At 40.1% G+C, this 25,179-nt stretch overlaps 1 protein-coding gene across 1 annotated transcript in view; it reads right to left on the bottom strand.

Moving 5' to 3' along the window:
• The window catches only part of megf10 (multiple EGF-like-domains 10), a 59,523-nt gene that overhangs the window by 31,977 nt on the left and 2,367 nt on the right, over nucleotides 1-25,179 (bottom strand). Inside the window, exons 2-8 of the mRNA XM_026172746.2 lie at nucleotides 21,668-21,803; nucleotides 20,553-20,654; nucleotides 18,400-18,500; nucleotides 17,053-17,145; nucleotides 3,289-3,535; nucleotides 1,114-1,234; nucleotides 766-902 (exon numbers count right to left, since the gene is read on the bottom strand). Of these exons, the coding sequence (XP_026028531.2) occupies nucleotides 766-902; nucleotides 1,114-1,234; nucleotides 3,289-3,535; nucleotides 17,053-17,145; nucleotides 18,400-18,500; nucleotides 20,553-20,654; nucleotides 21,668-21,786 (920 nt within the window). The 5' untranslated portion in view covers nucleotides 21,787-21,803. The remainder of the gene's footprint in view (nucleotides 1-765; nucleotides 903-1,113; nucleotides 1,235-3,288; nucleotides 3,536-17,052; nucleotides 17,146-18,399; nucleotides 18,501-20,552; nucleotides 20,655-21,667; nucleotides 21,804-25,179) is intronic.

Raw genomic sequence — 25,179 nt, forward strand, 5'->3', positions numbered from 1 at the left:
TCCTGCATTTGAATCCTGCTTTGCCTCGTGGTGTCCTTGGGTTTTGCACCGAGGGTTTTGAGTTTTTTGTGAGCTCATGATCTGTTTTGATTTTGATAAAGAACTTATGTTTAGCTTTTTTAGTTTTCTGATAGTAGTTGATCATTGTTCCTCTGTGTTTGGTCATTCCCATTTTTGATCCCTCTCTGTTTCCCATGTCTGTCTAGTTCTGTGTTCTCTGTCTGTATTTGTCTGCTCTCCCTGTTCAGTTGTGTCAAATTAGTCTTCTCTCCCCAGTCAGTCATGTCTCTGTTTATCATTTGTCTGTGTCAAGTTTGTACAACGGGTAAAATAAGTATTGAACACAAGTAAATATATTTCTAAAGGTGACATGAAATTCTCACCAGATGTCTGTAACAGCAATCCATCCAATCCACACATCCAAAGAAATCAAACAATAAATGTGCATAAATTAAATTGTTTAATAATGAGAAATGGCACAAGGAAAAGCATTGAACATGCTTACTGAAATTTATTTAATACTTAAAAAAAGGCTTTTGTTGGTGATGACAAGATGCCTCATGTATGGAGAAACTTTGCTCAGGTATGCTTTTGGCCCATTCCTCCACACAGTCTTCAAATACTTAAGGTTCTACAGGTCCCTTCTATGCACTCTGAGCTTTAACTATTAGTTATGGAGATGCTTGGTATTGAGGATATCCTGATTTTTGGGTATAAAAAACCCTGTACTGTACTGTGGGGCTTTGTTGTAAAGGTCTCTCTTACCGTTCTCCTGTGTATCCAGGGCTACAGATGCACTGTCCAGTAGATGACACACAAACGCCATTGTTGTGACACTGACATTCCTGGGAACAGTTTTTTCCAAATCTCCCTTCTGGACATGGCTGACCACAAACTGTTCCCTGCAGACAACAGCACAAACATGTGTTTATCGTATACAGAATCTGCAATAATAACTTCAATAATTATAACTTCAAAAATAAATTCTCTTCCTATCAAAAGTATCAAAAGTTTCTCTCTGGTTTAGTTCATGCTTGCATATTACCATAAAATACTAGCATGTCTAGTGAGCTGAATTTTCTTAAAGAGTTAAGGAACAGTTAGTGTTTGTACCATCCATCCTGCTGGACAGGAGCACTCTCCGGTTACATGGTGACACACTCCTCCATTCTGACATGGACATCTCTCCTCACATTGCTGCCCATGTTTACCTGGTGGACAGAGTTCTTCACACCTTCAAAAAAAAGAAAAGAAAAAGAAAACAACACTACATCTTTGCACTACTGAGTTTTCTTTGAGATTATAGACAACTAGTAATTTTATAGATATAAAATTATAAAGTAAAATTGTGCTGACCCTTGTTTCACTAAAACTTTGTTTTAAAGTTGCACTTTCTGGCATCAACTCGACCTGCCGTGTTTGATGGAAGAAAAATGCCGAATATTACCTAAAAGAACACTATCCCTATAGTCAAGCACAGAGATGGAAAGACTGTACTTTGAGTACTATTAGTCTTTGCTAATGATGTAGGACAACTTCAATAGACCTGGGCTCTGTACTGTAAAATCTTGGACGAGAACCTCTTTCCCTTTCCCAGAACATGTGGGATGGGTCTTCCAGCGTGACAATAATGGAAACAATCCCACCAAGGCAACAAAGGAGTGGTTAAAGAAAAACACACACTTAAGTCACAGTGTGTTCTAGTTTCTGTAAAGAGAAGTGGGACAAAATCTGTCCTTTGTGCAAACCTTTAGGGAAACTAGAAGTAATGTCTTACTACTGTGCTTCCCAACTAGGGTTTCTCCATCAGTTAGTAAGTCAGGTTTTTCTTGGTGATCAAATAAAAATTAGAGACTGTTCATTTATTCATAAGTGAGCAGTCTAACTGATTCAGTGGGCAATCAAATAATTATTCCCCTGACAGTAGATACTATATATCTATCTATATAATGGAAAATTCTGTGCTTCAACAATGATATAAAATTTAAAAAAGATCAGTATAACTCCTTTTTATTGTCATCCATTAATAAACTAATCAGTTCCTCCAAAACACTAGTGTCTGAATTTAATAAATGTTCTATTACTACAACAAAGTTTCTAGTAAAAGGAAGAATATTTCTTGTAGTTATTTATTCAGCACTGCCACACATTTTTTTCTAATCTTTTTCATAATTTCTACATTCAATTAAATTTCAGTTCAATTCCGTTTTATTTATACAGCACCAAATCTCAACAACAGTCACCTCAAGGTGCTTTACAATCTAAGGTAGATCGGAGAGAAACTCAACAATCATATGAACCCCTATGATGCCCTATTTGGTGACAGTGGGAAGTTAAAACTGCCTTTTTACAGGAAGAAACCTCCAGCAGAATCAGGCTCAGAGAGGGGTGACCATGACTGGTTGGGGTGAGGGGAGGAAGACAAGACAAAAGACGTGCTGTGGAAGAGAGCCAGAGATTAATATTTACTAGTGATTAAATGCAGAGTGTGTCTTTAGTGAATCCAAACTAGGATGTGGTTCCACAGAAGAAAGTCCTAAAACCTGAAGGCTCTGCCTCCCGTTCTAATTTTAAGTATCCTAGGAACCACAAGTAAACTAGTAGTCTCAGAGCAAAGTGCTCTATTGGGGTGATACGGTACTATGAGGTCTTTAACATAAAATGGGGCCTGATTATTCAAGCCCTTATGTGATGAAAAGGATTTTAAATCTGATTTTGGATTAAATGGGACCCAATGAATAGAAGCCACTATGGGAGAAATATGCTCCCTCTTTCTAGTCCCTGTCAGTACTGTCAGTGCAGACGTTTTTAGGACAACCTGATAATAATAATAAATTACAATACTCCAGCCTAGAAATAATAAATGCATGAACTAGTTTTTTAGCATCATTACTGAAGTCACTTCAGAATTATCTTTAAAATCTTTCTATTAATTTGTAAAGCTCTCAGTGCTTTGGTCTCTGACGTGCACCGTAACCATGTCGGACTTCTCATCTGGTGCAACAGTCCAGAGAACCGTCCAGTGTGTGCACACAATGTTTAAGAATAATGATATGTGCTGTATAAATGAAATTGCCATGACCATAGATACTAGGCTTTTAATGTTATGTCACTGTTGGCATTAGATGGAGGTGGGCACTCTGGTATTCTCCAGTTGCATAATAACAGGCAGCACCAATCTACGATTTCTGCTGGTATCCATTCTTATAGATGCCTACCTTTTCTTTTATGTCACTGTTGGTATTAGAAGCAGGAAACCAATTTAACAAATGATCTCTCCAGACTTACAAAGCACCAGTGTATCCCGGTGGGCACTTGCATTCTCCGGTCGCATGATGACAGGCAGCACCATTCTGGCATTGGCATTTCTGCTGGCATCCATTCCCATAGGTGCCTACTGCACATGACACCTCACAGCGCCAACCTCTGTATCCAGGAGTGCAGATACAAGCTCCAGTGATAGGGTTACACAGAGCTCCATTCTGGCACTGGCATCTGTTACTGCAGTGGGAACCCCAGTGATCATTGTCACAAGCTGAAAAGAAAGAAAGAAAAAAATCTAAATACATCTTTTTTATCTTTCATGTTTATCTTACTTGACATGTGTCACAGAACTGGACATAGGTTGTCATTTATAACTGCATATGAAGCTATAATAGATCATTAAGTTAGAGATGCCTTGAGTCTGCAAGTAAAATCTATTATAGGGAGTTAGCACCTTATTCGGCTTGCACATAAAAACTCACTCAAAACACTCATCAGTATCACTGTCCAGATCTTTTTTTCAGTCCCCCAGAGTGCTGAAGTCGATTTAAATATAGCTATAATTCTTATTTTTTATAATAATAATAATAATAATAACTACTCATCATTCTTCACTACAAAATGCCTCAGGCTCTCTTAGGTGTGCCTTTCTCGAATGAAAAATCAATGTGCTCAGCATTGTGTGGAGTTTCTGGGCTTTCCTAATTGCTTTCCTAAACAAATAAATGCAGCGCAGCTTTATTTCTGCATCCTTCGTTATAACCCCCATCTGAGTTGTAAGTGTAATCTTTGCTCCTCTATACCTGGAACAGAATATTCTTTTCTGGCACGTCATAGTATAGTCTTTTGCCTTTGGTTCTTCATGAATATAGCACCATCTACAGGTTTTGGGGGTTTCTATCAGGCCAAATGGTTTGTGGGTGGAACACTGGAGTTTTCTGTATATTCTGCTGTCAGGAAGATATTCATTTTTTGTTGTATACTATACACACATCTAAATTTAAAGAAAGAAAGAAAGAAAGAAATAGGTGCCATTTAAGCTACGCAAGGCTTTTCTGCATTTGTCAACACATGGAGTATTTATTAGCGGTAACTTATTCATCTTATTCATTGTAATATATCCATGATTTGTGTATTATCATCCATTTTCCTGTGGTTGTCCTGCTAAATTGACATATAGCTGGTGTTGGTGTCAAAGTCTTTCTGTGTATTCACATTTCTTCTTCTGTTCTCAAGTTATTTGTTCCCTACCTCTTTCTCCTGGCCTCCAACATCCCTCGTGCCTTATTGCAGTGCCTGCTCTAATTCCTATCACTGTCAATTCCTATGACTGATTTAGTAAATCTTGTTCTATCTGTCCTATACATCACAGTTATTAGAAGTCTAAGAACTGTGATGTATAGAATCAAGTGGCTTAAGAGTACTGGCACCAGGATGTATACATGTAAATTACATCTGCAAAGTTAAGGACTGTTAAAATGTTGCACAATCCTCAGCCTACTGCTAAAAGGCTGAGGATTGGCAGCATATAATGTTGCAGAGGGAAAGTCTCAACTAAAAATGAACAAAAAGACAACATATCCACTAGGGATGAAGCACCATCCCGTCAAGCTCTCATTAATTTATGTTTAAAGACTGATAATTGCCTACAAGAACTGACTACAAATCTCATCAGTCCAGTGCATGACCTTCCACACCATGTCCTCAGTGCAATCTTGTTTTGTCTTAAACATAAGCAACTGGCTAATACATTTTAGCTGTAGTTTTTTGGGCTTCAACTTTTATTCTCAAAGCCTGGTGTATCTGCTAACTAATGAAAAGCTGCTGGCTGTGAAAAATCCACAGTAAAACACACTGATTGCAGTTGTATCCTTTTACAAGCAACTTTATTTCTGCATGTATTAATATGTAGTGCAATGAAGCACCGCAAAAAAACTCAGGGACTCAAAAATACTTGTGGTTTCCAGTGCTATCGTAGCCTCCTAGTAGATGCACCTATAGTATAAAATTGAAAATCTTTGGTGTCATCTTGCTTGATTTTCAGAAAAAATAACAGATAGTTTGACTGAGAGTCTGACTGAGAGTCAAAACTAGTCCAAAATTTTTAATAGTTGAACACAAATCTGAACAAAATGTTCAGATTTGTCAATAAAAAGGTAGTAATAGCTCTCAGTTACATTTTAAGTCAAAATAAATAATTTGTTTGTTTTTTTTATTAGCAATAAATGTTATTTAAGGTCGAGCTCCTTCTTTCGACTACCACAAACAGCTTGGCATTTATATGCCTAGCATGCAGAGTAATGCTGCCATTTCCAGCTACTCCACTATTCTGAAGTTGTTCAAGTGATTAAAAGGCTCCTTTTCTTCCTTCTGCATTAGTGCGCTTCACTCTGGCCTGATAAAATGTACATACTCTCTTACCTCCGGCGGTTTGGCCTTGTGTGACAAACAGCAGCGGGGCTGAAGGGGGAGGAGGAGAATAGAGATACTAACATGTACATATAAAAAGCTCTTCCATTCAAGTCCACTATCACGATACCTTTTTGAAACCTGACCTAGATTGAATAAAAGCTCAAGTCCAGGAGCTTAGGGCTCTTCATCTACTTCCCGGAGAACAGATTGTTCTCTGTCATCAGCCTATTCAAAACAGCCACACACACACACACACACACACATGCAGAAAAAATACTGTGGCACGGTTTTGTCACAACGCTGGTTGCATCACAGTCTCAAAAAGGATCCTAAGGATTTTATTTTCTAAAATGTTCAACATGAGAAAAATTTGTCAGACCTCACATTGTTATCCTGAGCTCTCACTTTCTGCCACAGTAAATTCGACTGTTTTATGTATATTCACTTGAATCTGCATCAGATAAATTTTAAAAGCTTCTTCTAATCACAAACGAAGAAAGAGTATAAAAGAGTTGGGTGCGTAGAGAAAAGACTGGGAGCCAGTGACTGCCAGTTGTTCAGAGTGGGTTCAGATCTTACTCTCCACACTGGGGAGCCTGGATGTTTTTCCATCTATTTAGTGATTACCCAGCCTGCCAAAAATGGTGCACTCATGGGAACAGAAAGCACTGTCACACTAATACGAAGGATTCCCAGTGAGAAGAAACAGCTGTAGCATTCCTCCAGCTTTCCTCTCTCAGGAGGTGTGTGTGTGTCATCCTCCAGAGTTTTTAATTGTCACGTTATTTTGTTAAACATGTCTGTAGACAGGTAAATCAAACCAGTTATTAGACATGTTCACAATTTAAGGAAATGAGAGAGGGTTTTTAGGAAACACTGTTCAATGTTCGGTTTCTATGCCACATGTTAAAACAAGATCTAGAGAGTGATTAAAGTGGTGGGTTCTTTACAGGCTGTCAGTTTTAGTATCTACATGAATGTTAAAAATCACCTACAATTAATTATTTTATCTGAGCTGAGCACTAAATCAGATAAAACGTCTAAAAGAGGATGATTTGGGCTTGTTTTAGGGCGACAACACCTGGGCACTTTGCAGACATAAAGCCAACCATGAACTATACTGTATACCAAAGTTTTCTTGAGCCAAAGTGAGGCCATTTCTCAAACAGTAACAGCAACGTTTTTTAACGATTTAAATATTAATTAAATATTTGAATAATTTAAATAACAGCAATACTATAATTAGTTATAAAGCATTTTGTTGGCTTTTAGGGCTCAGATCACGAAATGTGTGGGCATTATACAAAATATTTTTGCTGTTTGAGGTGGAATTACGTTTAATCATTTCTGTCATTAGCAGACTACTGAGAGTCTTTGTTGACAACTAAGAGTTCAAAGTGATCTACCGATATAAACACAAAAGAGAATATTTTTTACATAGACAGTGAAACATAGTCCATAATATTGATGTTACTTTGATTTCACAGCTGAATTTGAGCCCCTCCTGAGGATCTTGTGTTATTATCATGTGTACTAAATCACAAGCTCCACTGCCTCAGGTCATTTCCTCCCGCAAAAATTTCTCCTCCTGCTATTACTTCTAACCATAACCCACTCCTCCCCACCCATAAACACACACACACACACACACACACGCACACATGCACATGCACACACAGCACATATTGTCTTTGCCATTTCCTGTTCTTCGTATGTCAAATTGAGCCTCAGACATATTGTTGTGGTTCACTGACCTGTATGAGACAGTCAGCAGATTAGTCTTTCTTCGATCTTTAGGTCATTTAATACATATTACAGAAAGCCACATGAATATGAACGGAGTGACTAGTTCCATATACTGAGCTATTTTTGCTACATTTTACAGAAAAACCTAGTCCCTACTTCAGCACCCATTTCAAGTCAAACATGTCAGTGTTTACTGATTATTGGTACGATTATTGATGTCTTCCAACTGCAATACAGATTGTCCATCAGATATTAAAAACATAAAATCATTTTCTAACAATAGCTGTCATTACTGATGAAAAATATTTCCCTCAATCTTGAGCGCCTTGAGGTGACTGGTGGTGTAATTTGAATCTATTTAATCCAAGATGGGGTTGAGAATTAACTGGAAAAAACTTGAAACTTGAGTTCATAAATATCCTTGTTAACTCTCATCTGAGTATCAGAGGACATTATTGACCTAACCATTAAAAATGAATGCCTAGCCCTGACCCTTACCCTAAACCTACCCATAACCTAATTGTAACCCTGACACTAAAACCACATTTTGAGCCTCAAAAAGGCCTTCACAAAGAAATTCTAGCCTTAAAATTTTAACTGTGTAGCTGTAAAAGAAAGTCGAACATAGATTTAAGGGTTAGTCCCAAAGAGCTCAATGGTTTTCAGAAAGAGATCTTAATATGGATATGGACCGTGAAGGACTACTGCAGGGCAACTACTGCAGGGTTAATTGTGGAAGAAAGAAATGGCTTTGCACAAAAACTACCGAATTCATGTGCAAGTGATAAAAACAAAGCAAGATACTGTGTTTGAACTTGACTGTTCCTTCAATACAGTAACTTTAACCACATATTTTTCCCTCACTTGTCTCCTGGGTTTGCAACATTTTTTATCAAGTCATTCCTACAGCTTTTATTTTCAAATAAAATATAACAAATATAACACCTGTGTTTGCCTTTCTGTGCAAGATACATTTTAAGATTTAAAAAAATGAATAAGCAAAAAATAGAAAAAGAAACAATAATTAACAACTGAAGTAATTTGTTCACACTTCTATCTATCACACTTTCTATCCACAAAGAAAAATGTGTGTGTGTGTGTTCCTGTCTAGCTATCTTTGTGAGGATCAAATATAGCATTCTACTATACTTGTGAGAACCAACAGTCACTTGTGAGGACACACACACTGGTCCTCACAAATGTGAAGGCCTTTTTGAGGCTCAAAATGTGGTTTTAGTGTCAGGGTTACAATTAGGTTAGGTTTAGGGTTAGGGTTAGGCATTCATTTTTAGTGGTTAGGGTTAGGGTAAGGGGCTAGGGAAACCATTATGTCAATGAAGGTCCTCACTAAGATAGCTGAACGGGCTTGTGTGCATGTGTGTGTGTGTGTGTGTGTGTGTGTGTGTGAGCAGTAAGCAGACAGGCCTGCCCTAAGGGACAGACACAACAAGCTCTTTTATCACAGGGTGAAACTGAAGACGATGGGACACACCGTGTGAGGCCCTCTTCCATTTCAGTATTCAGTATCTCAGTCTGCATGAACACGCATTTACAGATTCATAAGAGCAAAAATCACCTCTTGGTAAGTTTGCATCAACAAAATAATTTAGGGAAATGACTGTTAAAGGCAACAAACACAAACAACAGTCTCAAAATAGTGATGAGCTCAAGCTAGTTTACCAGATGCACTAAGATTTGCTGTTATGACGTTTGGGACTTTTTTGGTGTGTCAACTGATGAAGACACAAAAAGGAGAAGAGTCAAATACTTCCCCAATTTACGCACAGTCGAAAAACTGAATTTCCACAGTTAGAAGATAAAATCAACAAGAGACAAAGTAGACAGGCCAAACATTTCAGAGTTTGGCACACGATTTTCGAAAATTATGACAAAACCATTGCTTTCTAATTAAGTCTTTTCAGTTATGACATTTCCATTTCTGTTGATCATTGAATTTATCATGTAACTGTAGAAGTATTTAGATGTTATAGTTCTTTATTACTTTTACTTACTTTTGAAAGATCATGATCATTATTTCAACAGTAGAATATAGGAATTCCTATATTCTACTGTTGAAATAATGATCATGATGCTTGATGTGTTTTAAATCATACATTAGACCTCGGTGTCGGTGAGATACAAAGATGATCGCTCTTTGTTGTTTTCGTTGAGTAAGTAAGTAAAGTTGATTTATCTAGCCCCTTTCACAGACATAACAGTCACAAAGCGCTGAACGACAATTAAGATACAGTGTCAACAGTGAACCATGTTTAAAAACAAATGTCTTGGATTTCTTGGTGTCTGTCTCTGTGCTTCCCCTGTGGTCCTTGTGTTGCGTCTAGTCAAGTTATTTTTTCACGTCTGTGTTTCGCATTGTTTCAAGTGCCTGTCTCATGTTTCCTGTTTTACCAGGACAGTCTCGTGTAATATGTTAGTGTTTTCAGTTTTGCTTCCCAATGTGACCAATTCAACTAAAATGGCGTTTGGTACTGTACAGCAGTTGCTTTGTTTGCTCTCAATTTTGGCAGCCCTATTAAAGAATAATATCAGTTTTTCCTCTTTTCCTCGACATTTTGCCCCAACAAAGAGCTGGAAACTAAATACACGGCAGAAATGACGCAGGTTTCACGCATGCGTAGTACAGGAATCTAAGCGCTTTCAGTGTGGATGAAAACAATTGTACACAGTAGTGTGGACGCGAAGCATTTTTAGACTAAAACGGCATTTTCAAATTTATTCGGATTAGTGTACACGTAGTTTTTGTCTTCCTCTGTTTGTTGCTCGATTGTCTGCATATCACCCACTGAATTTCCCATGACTCAGGTTTTTAGTTTCTTTATACTTGCTTCTAGTTTCCTCCCTGTTTAGGTTTAGTCGTTTTCTTACTGTGCTTTTGTTTGTGTTCAAAAAAAGTCCATTTCCGAAGTCTGCATTTGGGTCCACACTCTCTCCACTCCACATGTCTGCCACAGCAGACACACAACAAAAGAAAATCAGCAAAAAACCTGATTAAATGGAAGAAAACTATTCCTTAAAAGACTCAGCTAAACAGAGCTGGAGTGATAAACTGTTCCATAGCCTGGAAGCTTTGTCCACTCTAGTCTTCACTCTTGTATGAGGTACAACTAATAGATTTTGAGCTTGTGAATGGAGGTAACAAGCAGCAGTGTGTTTAAAAAGATGTTTGGGACAAATAGTGTGGAGCTTGTCTATTTAAGATAAGATAAGATAAGATAAGATAAGATAAGATAAGATAAGATAAGATAAGATAAGATAAGATAAGATAAGATAAGATAAGATAAAACTTTATTAATCCCTCGGGTGGGTTCCTCTGGGAAATTTGGTGGGGAAATTTATTGCTCTGTATTGCAATTGTGAGACTCCTAAAATGAATTTTAATATCAACCAAGAGCCAATATTGAGAAAATAAAACGAGAGTGTGTCAGGAATCTGTCTGCAGCATTTTTTATTGCTTGAGGTGTGACAGAGATGATTTAACATAACCCTGCCAACATAACAATCAAAGAAAGGATTTGTTGCCCGGACACTGAACTGTGTGCTGTTGGACTCAGGCCGTATTATTTACCCAGGGAATTCTCTCACGTCATCTTGGTGGCTGTTTATGTTCCCCCCTCTGCTAACCCCACAGCTGCATGTGACACTATCCACTCTGCCATAGCTCGGCTACAGACTCAGCACCCGAGTGCCTTTATTGTGATCTCGGGTGACTTCAACCATGTATCACTGGACAATACACTACCAACATTCAAACAATATGTGGACTGTCCCACCAGGGGAGAGAAAACTTTAGACTTACTGTATGCTAACGTCAAGGATGCATACAGCTCCTCCTCCCTCCCCCCACTTGGTAGGTCAGATCATAACCTGATTCACCTCACCCCCCGCTATGTGCCAATTGTGAGGAGGGAACCTGTGACCACCAGGACTGTTAGGAGGTGGTCAGAGGAGGCAATAGCAGAACTACAGGGCTGTTTCGAGGTGACCGACTGGGAAACACTCTGTGAGCCTCACGCCGAGGACATCAATGGGCTTACTGAGTGTATCACAGACTACATAACTTTCTGCACCGACTCCATTGTTCCAGCTCAGACTGTTCATTGTTACCCAAATAACAAGCCGTGGGTGACTAAGGACATCAAAGCCCTCCTCAACAACAAGAAGAGGGCTTTCAGAGGGGGCAACAAAGAGGAGGTGAGGAAGGTCCAGGTGTTACTAAAGGACAAGATCAGAGAGGCTAAGGACAATTACAGGAGGAAGCTGGAGTGGAAACTCCAGCAGAACAGCATGAGAGAGGTGTGGAGGGGCATGAAGACCATCACTGGATTCAGGCCAACCAACAGCAGGGGAGCTGAGGGAGGTGAGAATAGAGCCGACGAGTTGAATCTGTTTTTTCAATAGATTCGACACCACAGTGTCTGCTCCCACCCCCACAACCTCACCTGCAGTCAGCCTGGAATCCAGAGCCACACCACTGTGCCAGCCTCTCTCTTCACATGTTGCCTCCTGTGAGATTCCTGACACCCCTCCCCCACCCATCACCTTCACTCAATACCAGGTTGAGATGCAAATGAGGAGACTTCACTCAGGCAAGTCTGCTGGACCAGACGGAGTGAGTCCCCTCGTCCTCAAGGCCTGTGCCCCCCAGCTGTGTGGAGTCTTTCATAAACTGTTTATGCTGAGTCTGAGTCTGCAGAGGGTCCCGGTGATGTGGAAGACATCATGCCTCGTCCCTGTACCAAAGACGCCTCGTCCCAGTGGCCCCCAGGATTACAGGCCCGTGGCACTGACCTCCCACATCATGAAGACCCTGGAAAGGCTCATCCTGGACCAGCTGCGACCCATAGTAAGACCACATCTGGATCCCCTTCAGTTCGCTTATCAGCCTCGTCTCGGAACAGAGGACGCCATCATCTACCTGCTCAATCGTGTCTACACCCATCTGGACCAGCCGGCGAGCACTGTGAGGGTCATGTTTTTTGACTTTTCCAGTGCTTTCAACACCATCAGGCCGACCCTCCTGGGTGATAAGTTAGCAGCGATGCAGGTGGATGCTTCTCTGGTGTCCTGGATTGTTGATTACCTGACAGGAAGACCACAATATGTACGTCTCCCACAGTGTGTGTCTGACAAGGTGATCAGCAACACAGGGGCACCACAGGGGACTGTCCTCTCCCCCTTCCTCTTCACCCTCTACACCACAGACTTCAGCCACTGCACAGAGACCTGCCATCTTCAGAAGTTTTCTGATGACTCTGCGGTGGTTGGATGCATCAGCAGGGATGATGAGACAGAGTACCGGGCTGTGGTCGACTCCTTTGTCACGTGGTGTGAGCAGAATCATCTGCAGCTCAACGTGGCAAAGACCAAGGAACTGATCGTGGACTTCAGGAAGACCAGGAAACACTTGACCCCTGTTTCAATCCAGGGGGTCAGTGTTGACATTGTGGAGGACTATAAATACCTTGGAGTACACATTGACAATAAACTGGACTGGGCTAAAAACACCACAGCACTTTACAGGAAGGGCCAGAGTCGTCTCTATTTTTTGAGGCGACTGAGGTCCTTCAACATCTGCCAGAAAATGCTGAGGATTTTCTATGAGTCTGTGGTGGCCAGTGCGATCCTCTATGCTGTTGCATGCTGGGGGAGCAGGCTGAGGGTCGCAGATGCCAACAGACTTAATAAACTGATCCGTAAGGCCAGCAATGTTGTGGGGATGGAGCTGGACTCCCTCAAGGTGGTGTCGGAGAGGCGGATGCTGTCCAAGATAAAGACAATGTTGGATAACACCTCCCACCCACTCCATGACATGCTGGTCAGTCACAGGAGCTCATTCAGTGAGAGACTGAGATTACCGAAAAGCACCACTGAACGACACAGGAAATCATTCCTGCCTGTGGCCATCTCCCTGTACAACGCATCCACTTAACACACTGTTTGCTGCTACAACTACACATGTTTCTTTTCCAGCTATTTATTTATAAGTGACTTATGTATGTATGTATGTATATATATGTATATATTGTACTATTCTTAGTTAGCGTATTGTCTGTCTTGTCTTAATGTTGGTTTAAAATGGAGCACTGTAACAAAAAATAATTTCCCCCAGGGATCAATAAAGTATTCTGATTCTGATTCTGATTCTGATTCTGATTAAGCCAAAATGAAAGGCATTACAGTAATCTAAGCGCATAATACAAATGCATGAAAAAATTTTCCCATTTCATAGGAGGAAACTATAGGTTGCAATTTAGAAATACTCCTTAAATAAAAGAAACAGGATCTTAAGCAAAATTTTATATTTGAGTCAAAGTTCAAGGAGGAATCAAATATTACACCAAAATTACCAAGTAAAAAGAAGCAATCATTTGACTGATTCTTGATTGTATTTCAGGAGGAGCTATAATCATGGCAGTCTTGTCAGAATTTAAAACAAAGTAATTGTTGGAAAGCCAGTCACTAATGAGATAAACAGTCAACTAGGGTAGACAACCTATCCAGCTGGTGAGGCTTAAAAGACATAGTACAGTTGAATGTCATCAGCATCAAATTAATAAGAAATGCCTGAGAAAGATCGAATAATACCAGCTAAAGGAAGCATGTGAAAGGAGAATAGCAATGGACCCAGGATGGAACCTTGAGGAATGCCACAGGTTAAACCAGCAGTGTGGAAGGAGAATCTGCTTGCCCCAACAGAACGTCCTCTCACATAAATAGGAGGAAAACAGATCTAGTGGTGAGCGAGAGTTACCAACCAAAACCTTCAGCCTAGTAATTAAATATTATGGTCAGTATCAAAGGCAGCACTGTGGTCAAGCAACACAAGCACAAAGCAAAAGAATCATTACAGACCTTTAAAAGAACAGTTTCAGTGGAGTGCTGCTTTTGAAAACCGGACTGAAAAGGGTCAGAAATGTGTAGTTTGCATAATAAATAAATAAATTGATTTGACAACTTTATCTAATAATTTGCTAATAAATGGTCATTTTGAAATAAGCCGGTAATTACTAGGAGACGTGGCATCAAGACTAGGTTTTTTAAGTAATGGAATGACCTCAGCATGCTTAAAGTAAGATGGAACACAACCTCGCTTCAGTGAGCTGTTAATGATAGAAAGCAACGAAGGACCCAAAAAGAACAGAGGGATGCAAGATCCCTAAAGATGGTGATGAAGGTTTCAGCTTAACCATTATTCTAACTTAGTCACTTAGTGTAATTGAACAGAATGAGGTAAATGAATCAAAGCATTGAGGGCAATCCCCATTAGGCAAGGAACCTAAGGAGAATTTCGAGCTTAAGTCCATCACCCTATTTACAAAATCATGGAGAAATACATTAAAGTCATCGTCAGAGGCTATCAATGCATGTGGAGGAGGGGAGGATATAATGCTATTAATGGTGTCAAACAACACCCTGGGATTATTTTTATGATTTATCATCAAAAGAGGGTTCCCCGGGTGTCTGTGTGTGTGTCCATGTCTGGGTCTGGGGCTTGCTGAGCCTTGGCCGCTGTGGGACAAGGTCATGGAGGGTGAGGTTACCCCTCCCTATTTTTCCCTGCTTGATGTTGATGCCCCTCCCCGGTATGCTGGTACTTGTTGGTTCCAGAGCAAGTGGCCGAATGTTCTGGCATTCTGGAGTGGTTGACACAGTTTGGGTGGGTAGGCGCAGTGACTAGGTTCAGACTCAGTTTGACTCTTCTTGTCCTTGTAGATTGAGCGGGTTACTGGCTCCATGTGCAGATGGGCCCCCAGATTTGGGGCATGTCTGCACATGTTAGAATACTCTTTATAGTGGCGTCAGCAGTGTGACAGCCTTTGGTGCAGCGGTGGTAGGGTGTGCCATTTGCACGGGTGCTGGTTCAATTTTTTGTTGCCCTGCAGTGTCATAGAGGAAACAGAAGTGCTTACTGAGCCAGCAGAAGTGGCTTTCTCCTTCAAGGGTAGTCAACTGGTCTTAGAGATCCCATGCCTTCTCCTCCTCAACCTCCTCTGATTATCAGTCACTTTTACACATAGGGTCGTGGGGAGGGATGGAACATGTGCCACATGGGTCAAAGTTGGTTGGATGAGCACTGTTAACCAGCTGCCACATTCTCATGTCGCATGTGTTCCTTCATCAGTAGTGGTTTAGTCTAGATTTCACACAGTCCTACTCACTATTTACTCGTACTGTGACGTGCACCAACACATGGACCCAAAAGGCCTACCTTTGACACTAACAGCTGTTAAAAGTGGCCTACACCCCTGTTTCCTGCACCCTGTTTTTTGGCGGTGAGGTTGGCTGCTGATCTGGGGCCAGTCTGCCTGCGTCCCAGGTTCACTGCTGGCTGGAGCTAGCACTCCAATGGCACCCTGGGTGGAAATTTTGGCGTTGGCTGGCCTGCTCCCTTGAGGTTGTGGTATGGGGAGGCTTGGACCTCTCATCAAGTCGGCTCCGTCAGGAGGTTCTCGCGCCTGGGTTCCCATCCTCAGCTGATGCTGGGAAGGCTGGCCTCTGCCGCGGTTGGCTGCCTGCTGCCTCTGGTTGTCTGGCACTCCTGCCCTTTGGCTGTGGGCCCTCCACCGAGTCCTCCACCAGGTCCTCCCTCTTCCCCCTGCTGGGTTGGACCCATGGTTTTCGTCTAGGTGTGTGACCTCAGGTCTTCAGCACTTCTGGGGTCGGTGTACAGTGTAGCTCTCCTGAGTCTTTGACTGTCTGCCTCTGGCTCCCAGGGGTTTGTATTGCATTCTCTGACCCTCATTATCAAATATGTTGCATGAGAAATGCTCATACACAGAATTTCACAATTTTTCCAATTGTTCTTTCTCTCTCTCTTACACACACACAGACATACACCGCAGCAAAATTGTATTTTTGTTTGTATACTACCCGTTTTGTATTTCAGATGCTGTGTGTTTTTTGTTTTGTGATTTTCTTGTGAATGAAGTTGATAAGCACGTGGTTTATAAATATCACACGGTAAGCTATGTAAATCTTCCTTAATGCCTCCCGTGTTGTGCAGACAAAAAAAAGTGTTGGTGAAGTAGAGTCAAGTGATATAGTCCTGATGTCTTGCTGATAAGAAATGCTCCATGTGAGGAGAGTGCAAAATCCAAATCAAACAAAACTGACTCAAAACTATTATCCGTACTTCATGTCACCTTTAGCATTTTAGGAACTTGCTTTAAGTCAACATTTAGAGAATTAATCAATTGCTGCAGCCAGGTTGCACAAAAAGTCTAGTTGCTAAACTGGTCTGTTTACATAAAAAATCTGCCACCCACTAAAACCCCCCAATTCCCTGTGAAATTAAAATATATATATATATGTCTAAGGAGGACAGGTAGTTAAAATCCTATAACAAGTTCCTATGTAAGAAGATCTGATTACCAAAACTAAATCCATTAATTTCCTGAGTTCCTACATGCTCACGTTCCAACTTTTGACTTGCATGTGTTGTGACTGACATCAGTATTTTGGCCCTGCAGTATGTCTAGCCATTGGTGTGGTACAGTAAGACGAGAACAGTCTGATTCTCCTCTTGTGAGTTCAGAGTGTTTTTACAGAAAACCAATCCCACTCACAAAGTCATTATTGTGAACAGACAGCAACAGCTGGAGGACTTACCACTCGAGCAATTGGAGCCCCCCCAGCCTGGCTCACACTGGCAGGTGTTGGGTGCCATACAACGGCCATGAATACAGCTCTCTGTACAATGAGCTAGACATCGAGGAGACAGGGAGAGAGGCCAGGGATCAGCACGGTCCCCCCAAAAAATAACCCATCAAAACACATCTACATTAGAATTAGTCATGTAGTAGTAATCACATAAATGTTCATGTCAAAGACATAAATCTGATTTGTGAAATGGAAACTGGGACTTGCTATTCTTTTTTGAATGCTCTGTGACTTGACTTGACTTAACACTTTAAAGAGTTTTTGTGGCCAAAAACAGAATTGGACTTTTAGAAATTGTTTGCTTTTTCAATAAAATGTCAATGTTTCTTTTAGTTACTTTGTGTTTTCTACAGCTGACTGATTTAAAGAGTTTTTCAAGCAGATTTTTCCTCATGCAAACAAATATTTTTCTTTACAAGAAACTCTAAATACAGTCCTTGTAACAGACAACTCCCATCAAGACTATGATATATTTTCACTGTCCACTAATACCAAGTAAATGCCACTGATTTGAAAGATTATTACTCTTTTTAAAGCTGGATTTGCATTGATTAACCCACTTCAAACAAACAGATTCTTCTCTGACTTTACACAAATAAAAAGTAATAAATCCTTAATATAACTGATTCCTTCTCCAATACAACTTCCAACAGGAAACGGCATGTTGCCTAAAGTGTCTGGCAAATTAAATGTGATTCTCAGAGCAGCATGTGATGCTTAGGCTACTTATAAAGCAGAGTATTTTCACACTAGAACAAATTCCCCTATGAACTCCTGGGGGACATTAACTGTTTTCTCCCTTCCACCACAGCACACATAACTTTTTCATCACTAACTCTTTCCACCATGAGAACAGGCTGTCTTGACAGAAAGCTTCTTCTTTTTTTTTTTTTTACTGCTGTTACAATTGTTAGTTTTGCCAAAGCAACACCTGTCACTGCCTATTAAAAGGGAGGGATGTGGGTTGTGTAATAGCCTTGCTGGGAAGGTAAGTGTGACAAGATATTTGAAAAGAAATATTCATTACAGGATTTAATAAGTGTGATAAATGGCTGTAAGGAAAGTGTTACTAAAAGTTGACCTTAAGCAAAATCACTATTTGTCTCACAGAGCACTGAAACTTGCATAAGATGTCTTCCTGACTCTCTTAGTGTTTAAGGAAATAGCTTGAAATCCTCTAAAGTGATAGAAACATGGCTGGCTGTGTGTGTGTGTGTGTGTGTGTGTGTGTGTGTGTGTGTGTGTGTGTGTGTGTGTGTGTGTGTGTGTGTGTGTGTGTGTGTGTGTGTTACTCACGAGCACAGATCTCTTCTTTCTCATAGAAGCCTGGGCAGCACTGAGACTTCCTCCGGTACATGGTCTTGTTCCCACTACGATATGCTGTTCTATAGATCATCCTGCAGAAAAGAATTCAAGTCACATACAAAATTAGACACTGAGTAACCAATTATTTTGTTTTTCAGCTTTTATTATATTATTAAAATGTGTAAAGTGGATCATTGACATTAATAACCAAAAGCATCATTTAACTCTAACTCTTCTCCAAAGAGAGCAAAACTACTGCAAAATCTACTCTATGTAGTGTTACTAATAGCTCATCTTCCACTCTGAGTTGGGCTTGTGTATTAAAAGCAGTGAGTAAGACTAGAAAAACTCTATATACAATACTTTTTCAAAGTATTGTATATAGAGTGACCTCTCTCCCAGAGCTCCAGTTTGGTCACATCTACATGTGTCTTGTAGAGGATCCCTAACATTGTAGCCATAATGAAAGGTTTCAAAGTATGGACAGCAACATGTATTTTGGATTTGGATGGGTAAGTAATGCCACCGTGTAGGAGGTGAAGGACAAGAAATTATTCATTGTTAAAGCAAAGGTTAGCACCACATAACTTGCTTAAATAAACTACCACAGGTAAATCTTACATTTTGTTGACTTGGACAATTTAAAGTGCAGGGCCAGAGAAGTTAAGGTAGCATTAATTAGTTACATTGATGTTGTGTGATAACACTAAAGTTGACCTAGTATTTTTCCGATGTTGGGTAAATCATTCCTACAGTTTAAATGAGCCGCCACTGACAACCTGGGTTGCTGTGGAGAAGCAGGGATTGGTGCAATTTGTCCTGTAAGGCAGGATTATGAGAGGTGTGCTAACGTGTTGGTGCCATACTCTACCCTACCCTTCTGAAAGGTGTAAATAAATGGTGATTAGTGCATCCATTAGCCAAAATGCCAGGTAGTTGCTAGGGCCACAGTACTTGATGCATGTTCAATCATCCAGGTAAGTAAATCCCAAAAAGCTTATTCTGTTCTCTGGACGTAACTTTTTCAGTGGAAGAAATATTTAATCACTCATCCAAGTGATTTCTTCAGTCTCAGCTGACTGCAGGTTTCCCCAACCCTCTGAACAGTACATTTTAATGAAACAAGCTGAAACTAACACCACTGACTAACAATAGGGGTCAGTTTCTTTATCATTAATACTGTCGTGATGACGAGTGCCATTCATCGAGAGTTGGGGAATGGCTGCAATTACAGCACTGTAAGATATTGAAAGATGTACCCTTAAGCACACAAACAGTAATATAGTGAACAGTGTTAAGTGCCTGGAGGATTGTTGTGATTTATACATCAGGGATAACATGCAACCTCTGGCTAAGCGGATGGCGCAGCACAGAAGAGCTAACTCGTCAGGCCAGGACTCTGCGGTCTATTTACTACTACAGGCCAGTGGACACTCTTTCAGTGATGAGGATGTATCCCACATCCTGGACAGGGAGGAATGCTGGTTTGAGCAGGGAGTCAACAAGGCCGTTTACATGAAAATAGAAAGACCATCTCTGAATCGAGGAGGGGGCCTAAGGGTACATCTTTCACCATCTTACAATACTTTCTGTGGATGCAGGCAGGATTGGACACAAATATCGCAAAGGCAGGTGACAGAGACAGACAGTGGGAGCAGACAGTAATGGTCAGAAATTTGGTGGGAGCAGAATTCAAAAGAATAGTCTTGTTCAAGGCTCTAATTCCCAGATCCTCTTGTCTGCATGTTGACATGTCCCCGGGCAAAATACTGAACCCCAATTTGCATGCATTGGCATGTGACTGTCTTAATTGTTAGATAAAAGTGCTGTATGAATGTCAGTGTAACTGGGTGAATAAAAGGCTCTATTTAAGCTCCAGTCCATTTAGCATGTCTACATTCTTCTGTAAATTTTGTCTTTATTATTACAACTTTTATTTGGTAAAGGGGGTAAGCCACTTTCAGACCTTGTTTTTGACACTGGCAAATGAGACCACAATGAGGTAAATATACAGCGACAATGTCTGATTTAAATAAACAAAAAAAGAAAAACAACAGGGAAAAACTGTGGTACTGCCATTTAATCAAACCCATTATCACCACACATTTCCATACGTATCAAGTATCATTTTAATTGGTTCTTACCTGTGTTTGGTGCACTTAAACCAGTTGAGGATGTCAGTGCAGCTGGTGTAATAAATCTGATTAAAAGAATGGGCATATGACTCCTGCACTGTCACAGAGTAACTGAAACCACAGAAAGTGAAAAAAGAAAATGGATATCAGACATGAAACCAGTGTGTGGCTGATGATAGTTCATGACTGCCTCATTAATCGTCTCTGTTCAATTAGTTGATTTACTTCAAAAGAGATTGACACACAATAGATTGACACTCAACCAACTTTTATGTCCTTAAAATACCTGAGAAAACTAATTGCCTGTTTGTCCAAAAGCTTTGTTTTCTTAGAAGAGATAATGATACAATAAATAGTTTATAAGATTAAAAATTATAGGTCTTAACATCTTTATGCTATGCCTGCAGGGCAACCAATTGAAGTTATTGGCCTTCATATAGAAATATAATTATATATATAGGTGTCATTTGTTTAACAATGGAAATGCATATGGTTTCTAATATCTTGTGCAAACTGTTACAGTGCTGGATTTATATATTAAAGTGAGCCAGTCAAAAGCTCAGGTTTCAGCTTTCGGTTTCAGCAGAGAGCAAAAACTGAAAGTACTCTGCAAACAAAGTACTCTGCAAACAAAGTACTCTGCAAGTTTTGACAAACCTTGACAGAGAAACTTTTTGTGTTCAGCCTTGTTTTGAAGATATGTTTCTGCGTTATGAGGCTGAACAGAACAGATTCTCTGTAAGTCATGTAAGTCTCATCAGTAACCTCGACAGGTAAGTCTGTGTGTGCACAAGCTCTAGTAACTGTGTCTTTAGCATTCAGTGGAATGATGGTACTATAATTAGGGAAATGAGCGATGCTCAGCTTTACTGGGATAGTCCTGAACATAGAAGTTTTTTTCATCCTTGCAAATGGAAAAACAGACTGCTAAGTATTGACACTTTAAACACAGCTTAAGAAAGTTATCAGGTTGATAACACATTTCCACTGTTAGTGCATTAGCATGTAGTGTTAGTATCAGGGGCGTAATGTTACGGCGATGCTTAGTATAGTCTGGAGGTGGGTAAAGGACACGTAATGCTGAATGCCTTTATTGCCCTTTATGGGCTATTATCTTGACTAACCTCTCCCAGTGGCTGCAGACATTGGGATCCTCCAGGTTGAGGGAGGAAGCGATGCAAGGCAAGTTACAGAAGACTACAGTCAGCAAGACTGTCCTGTGGAGCAACAGTGATGTAGTCATCGCTGTGAGGGCTGCACCTTAAGACAAGGAAGAAGGAGAAAACACCATTTAAGTTTCTGTTGTCTGAAAAACATTCGGTAAACTCTGGTGATTGTAAGCTACCAACAGTCCCTCGGGGTATTTATTTATGCAATTACTTATTTCTGTACTTATGTCATTCTGAAATTTCCAAATCCAATATCATTGTCAATTCCTAATACATCTGTGCTTTACTATGTTTGTAGTCTATATGATCCTGTTTAATTTTGTTCTCGACATAATTGTTAAAAGTCAAAACCAACTACAATGTTTAGATTCTGCTGAGATCTGTACTTTTCTGTACTTTTCTCATGTACTTTTCTCATTTACCATTTACACTCTCAGGGTGTAAATGGTAGATAGAAAGCACTTAGATGTAAAAAGTGCTTGTGTGAATGGATGTGAATGAGGCTTTGAGTGCTCAAATAAAGTAGAAATGTGTTATATAAGAAACAGTCCATTTACCAGAAGTATGAACATGTATTTGACACGATTAATTATATTGTAACTGACATAATTTGACTTTAACATAGATCCTGTTTTAATCAGCTATTCCAACCAAATGCTTGAGATACAGAATCTGAACTTTTCAGCTGATACAGATGTGTACAAGATTGTTTGCCCACCTATGAAAATTTCTTTTGTGCAGGGAAACAACCCAGACCCAGTTTTTGCTAAATCACTGTTTGAGGTTTTCTTTCAAAATCTTTACAATTTTCTTTCCTCGTGGTTCTTTACACTTTGATGTGAACCTGTTCCCACCAAAGCATTCCCACAGCATAATCCTCCCACTACTGTGTTTCACTGTGGGGATGCTGTTCTTTGGGTTGAACACCTCTCCCCTATTTAAGCATAAATATAAGCAGTGTCTCTGCCAAAGAGCTCTTGTTTTTACATGGACCAAAGAAGGCACTTGCAGTATGCATCATCTTTCTCCAGGTTGTTCTTAGCGTAGTAAGGAAGGACTTGCAGCTCTCTCAATTGATTTCACATGCAGACTTTAAAATACATTTAACCCTTTCACACACAGTGGTCACTACAGTGCACAGCTATTCAAAGGCTGTTTTCTTGTATTTGTGTCAGTGTTGATAGTATACTTGCACATAAACCACTACATTGGCCACTGGTGCGTCAATCCATACCCTGCCAGCCACTCCAAAGGTGATGTTGTCCACCTAAGTGGACATGTAAAAAACTCTTTGAAAAGTACATGTTTAAAAAAATGAAGGCTTAAAGTGAATAAAAATACTTAAGAAAAAAAATCCTGATTGAGGTTTCATGCATGAAAGGGTTAAATGATTTTCTGACATCATTACTGGAAACTTGTTCTTGTTTTTAATATGACTCTTAGTTATTTTAATGTGGTTTTTTAATTTTAATTTTATTATGCTGTCTGAAACAGGTCTCTCTTGTAAACGAGATGTTGAGTCTTAATGACAATGAAGTCTCAACCGGTATAAAAAAAAGTTTTTCTTCTTGGTCTGCAATTTCACAATCCATTCCTGTCAGGGTTCTGTTCAATTCACTTCAATTTTATTTATACTGTCCTAAATCACAACAGTCACCTGAAGGTGCTTTATATTGTAAGGTAAACACCCTACAATCAAAGTTCTAGCGTCTTGTCAGTTGTTCTGACAAGTTGTTCTATATATAAATCTATTACATTGTGAGCAGCAACAAATTTCTCAAGTCTAAAAATTTATTTTGTTTTTGACAAAAAAAACCAAACAAGTTCGGCGCATGGTGAGGGATGCCAAACGCCGGTATCGGGAGCATCGCTTCCACCAGGGCGACACATGGAGCATGTGGCATGGATTGCTCACCATCACAGATTGCAGTTTAGCTGCTCCATCACTGAATTTATTCTCACCTCCTTTAACACTTTGGCATACTGCTGCCACTGCAAAGGACAAAGGCAGACTACAGCATGTAATCCACTCCACTGAAAAGGTGAATGACTGCAATCTGCCTTGCCTACAAGACATGTACTCCTTCATGCAAGTGAGACAGGCAATCAGGATTGCTACTGACTCTTCACCCGGGCATAAATTGTGATATTTCCCTTTTACAGGAGGTTGTGGTCCATCAGAACCAACACCTCATGGCACAAGAAGACGTCGGACTACGTAACAACACCCCCTCACTTAACATGTTACAACAACACACTTATTTACTCAGGCTACAATAACTTTCCCACTGGACTCAATACATGCACTTTGCACACCCCAACACACACACACACACACACACACACACACACACACACACACACACACACACACACACACACACACACACATTTCTTAAGGTAGGTAGTTAGTATATATTCCTGATGTATTTATTTATATTAATATTTATTTTGAGATGTATATATTATATATATTGTAAATACCATATATTCTATTTCTGTACCATTGGTTTTTTTGCACCACAAGACCAAGATCATGGATGACTAAGCCGCTGCAAAAAATGTACCACAGACACATAGAGGAAATCCCTGACATAAAGAAATCCTACCAGTGGATAGAAAAGGCTTGCTTAGAGGCCAGCACAGAGGCAATGATAATAGCAGCACCAGAACAGAGCCTAAACACAAGATCCAGACATTTACCAAAAGCAGCACAAGAAAATAGAGAAGTGCTAGGGGCTGAAAGAACTGCTGCTAGAAGGTATAGTCCAAATTGGTTCTTGCGGTAATAAGAGTATCAAGAGCCAGGCACAACACTGGAGGTCTCTATCCAGAATAGTGCAGTCCTAGGAACAACTAAGACAGTGCGCAGAACCCTCTAACACCCATGTCTCTGGTTGAGGACCCGAGCTCAAGGATCAAGCACATACCACCCCCAGAAGAAGATTTTAACATTACGTGTTTTTACAGATAGAAGGAAATTGTGAGTTACTTTTGCAAGTAACTTTTTTTTAATCTAACAAACAAATATAGATATGAAAAGAAATAAACTAAAATAGAAAACAGCTGTAGTCATGTTGTTTTTCATACATATCAGCATCTTCAGTGGGGTTTATTGTGAACATTTAAAAAAGACTTTTGATGAGTTTGGCTAGCAAAAAGTTCTCACGTTTACTCATTTTTATCAGTCTGATAGTTTAAAAGTGTGGCAGGGTGTGGTTTGTGGCTCAGCTGCAGGGGAGGAGTGGAGCAGTGGTGTCAGGGTGTGGTGTCAGGGGAGGCTGACGCACACCTCAGCTCCATCAGCTGATCATGTCTCCCATGTAAAAGATGTGCTGGGACCTGAAATGGTGCGTTGTGTGTATGTAGCAGCTGAAAAGCTGCAACAAAAAATCCCAAACAATAAAACATCTAGCAACGTGCAAGCTGTGTGTGTGTGTGTGTCCTCATTCATGTCACAAAAAGTT

Source organism: Astatotilapia calliptera, chromosome 7, assembly GCF_964374335.1.
Source record: "Astatotilapia calliptera chromosome 7, fAstCal68.1, whole genome shotgun sequence".
NCBI classification, from domain to species: domain Eukaryota; kingdom Metazoa; phylum Chordata; class Actinopteri; order Cichliformes; family Cichlidae; genus Astatotilapia; species Astatotilapia calliptera.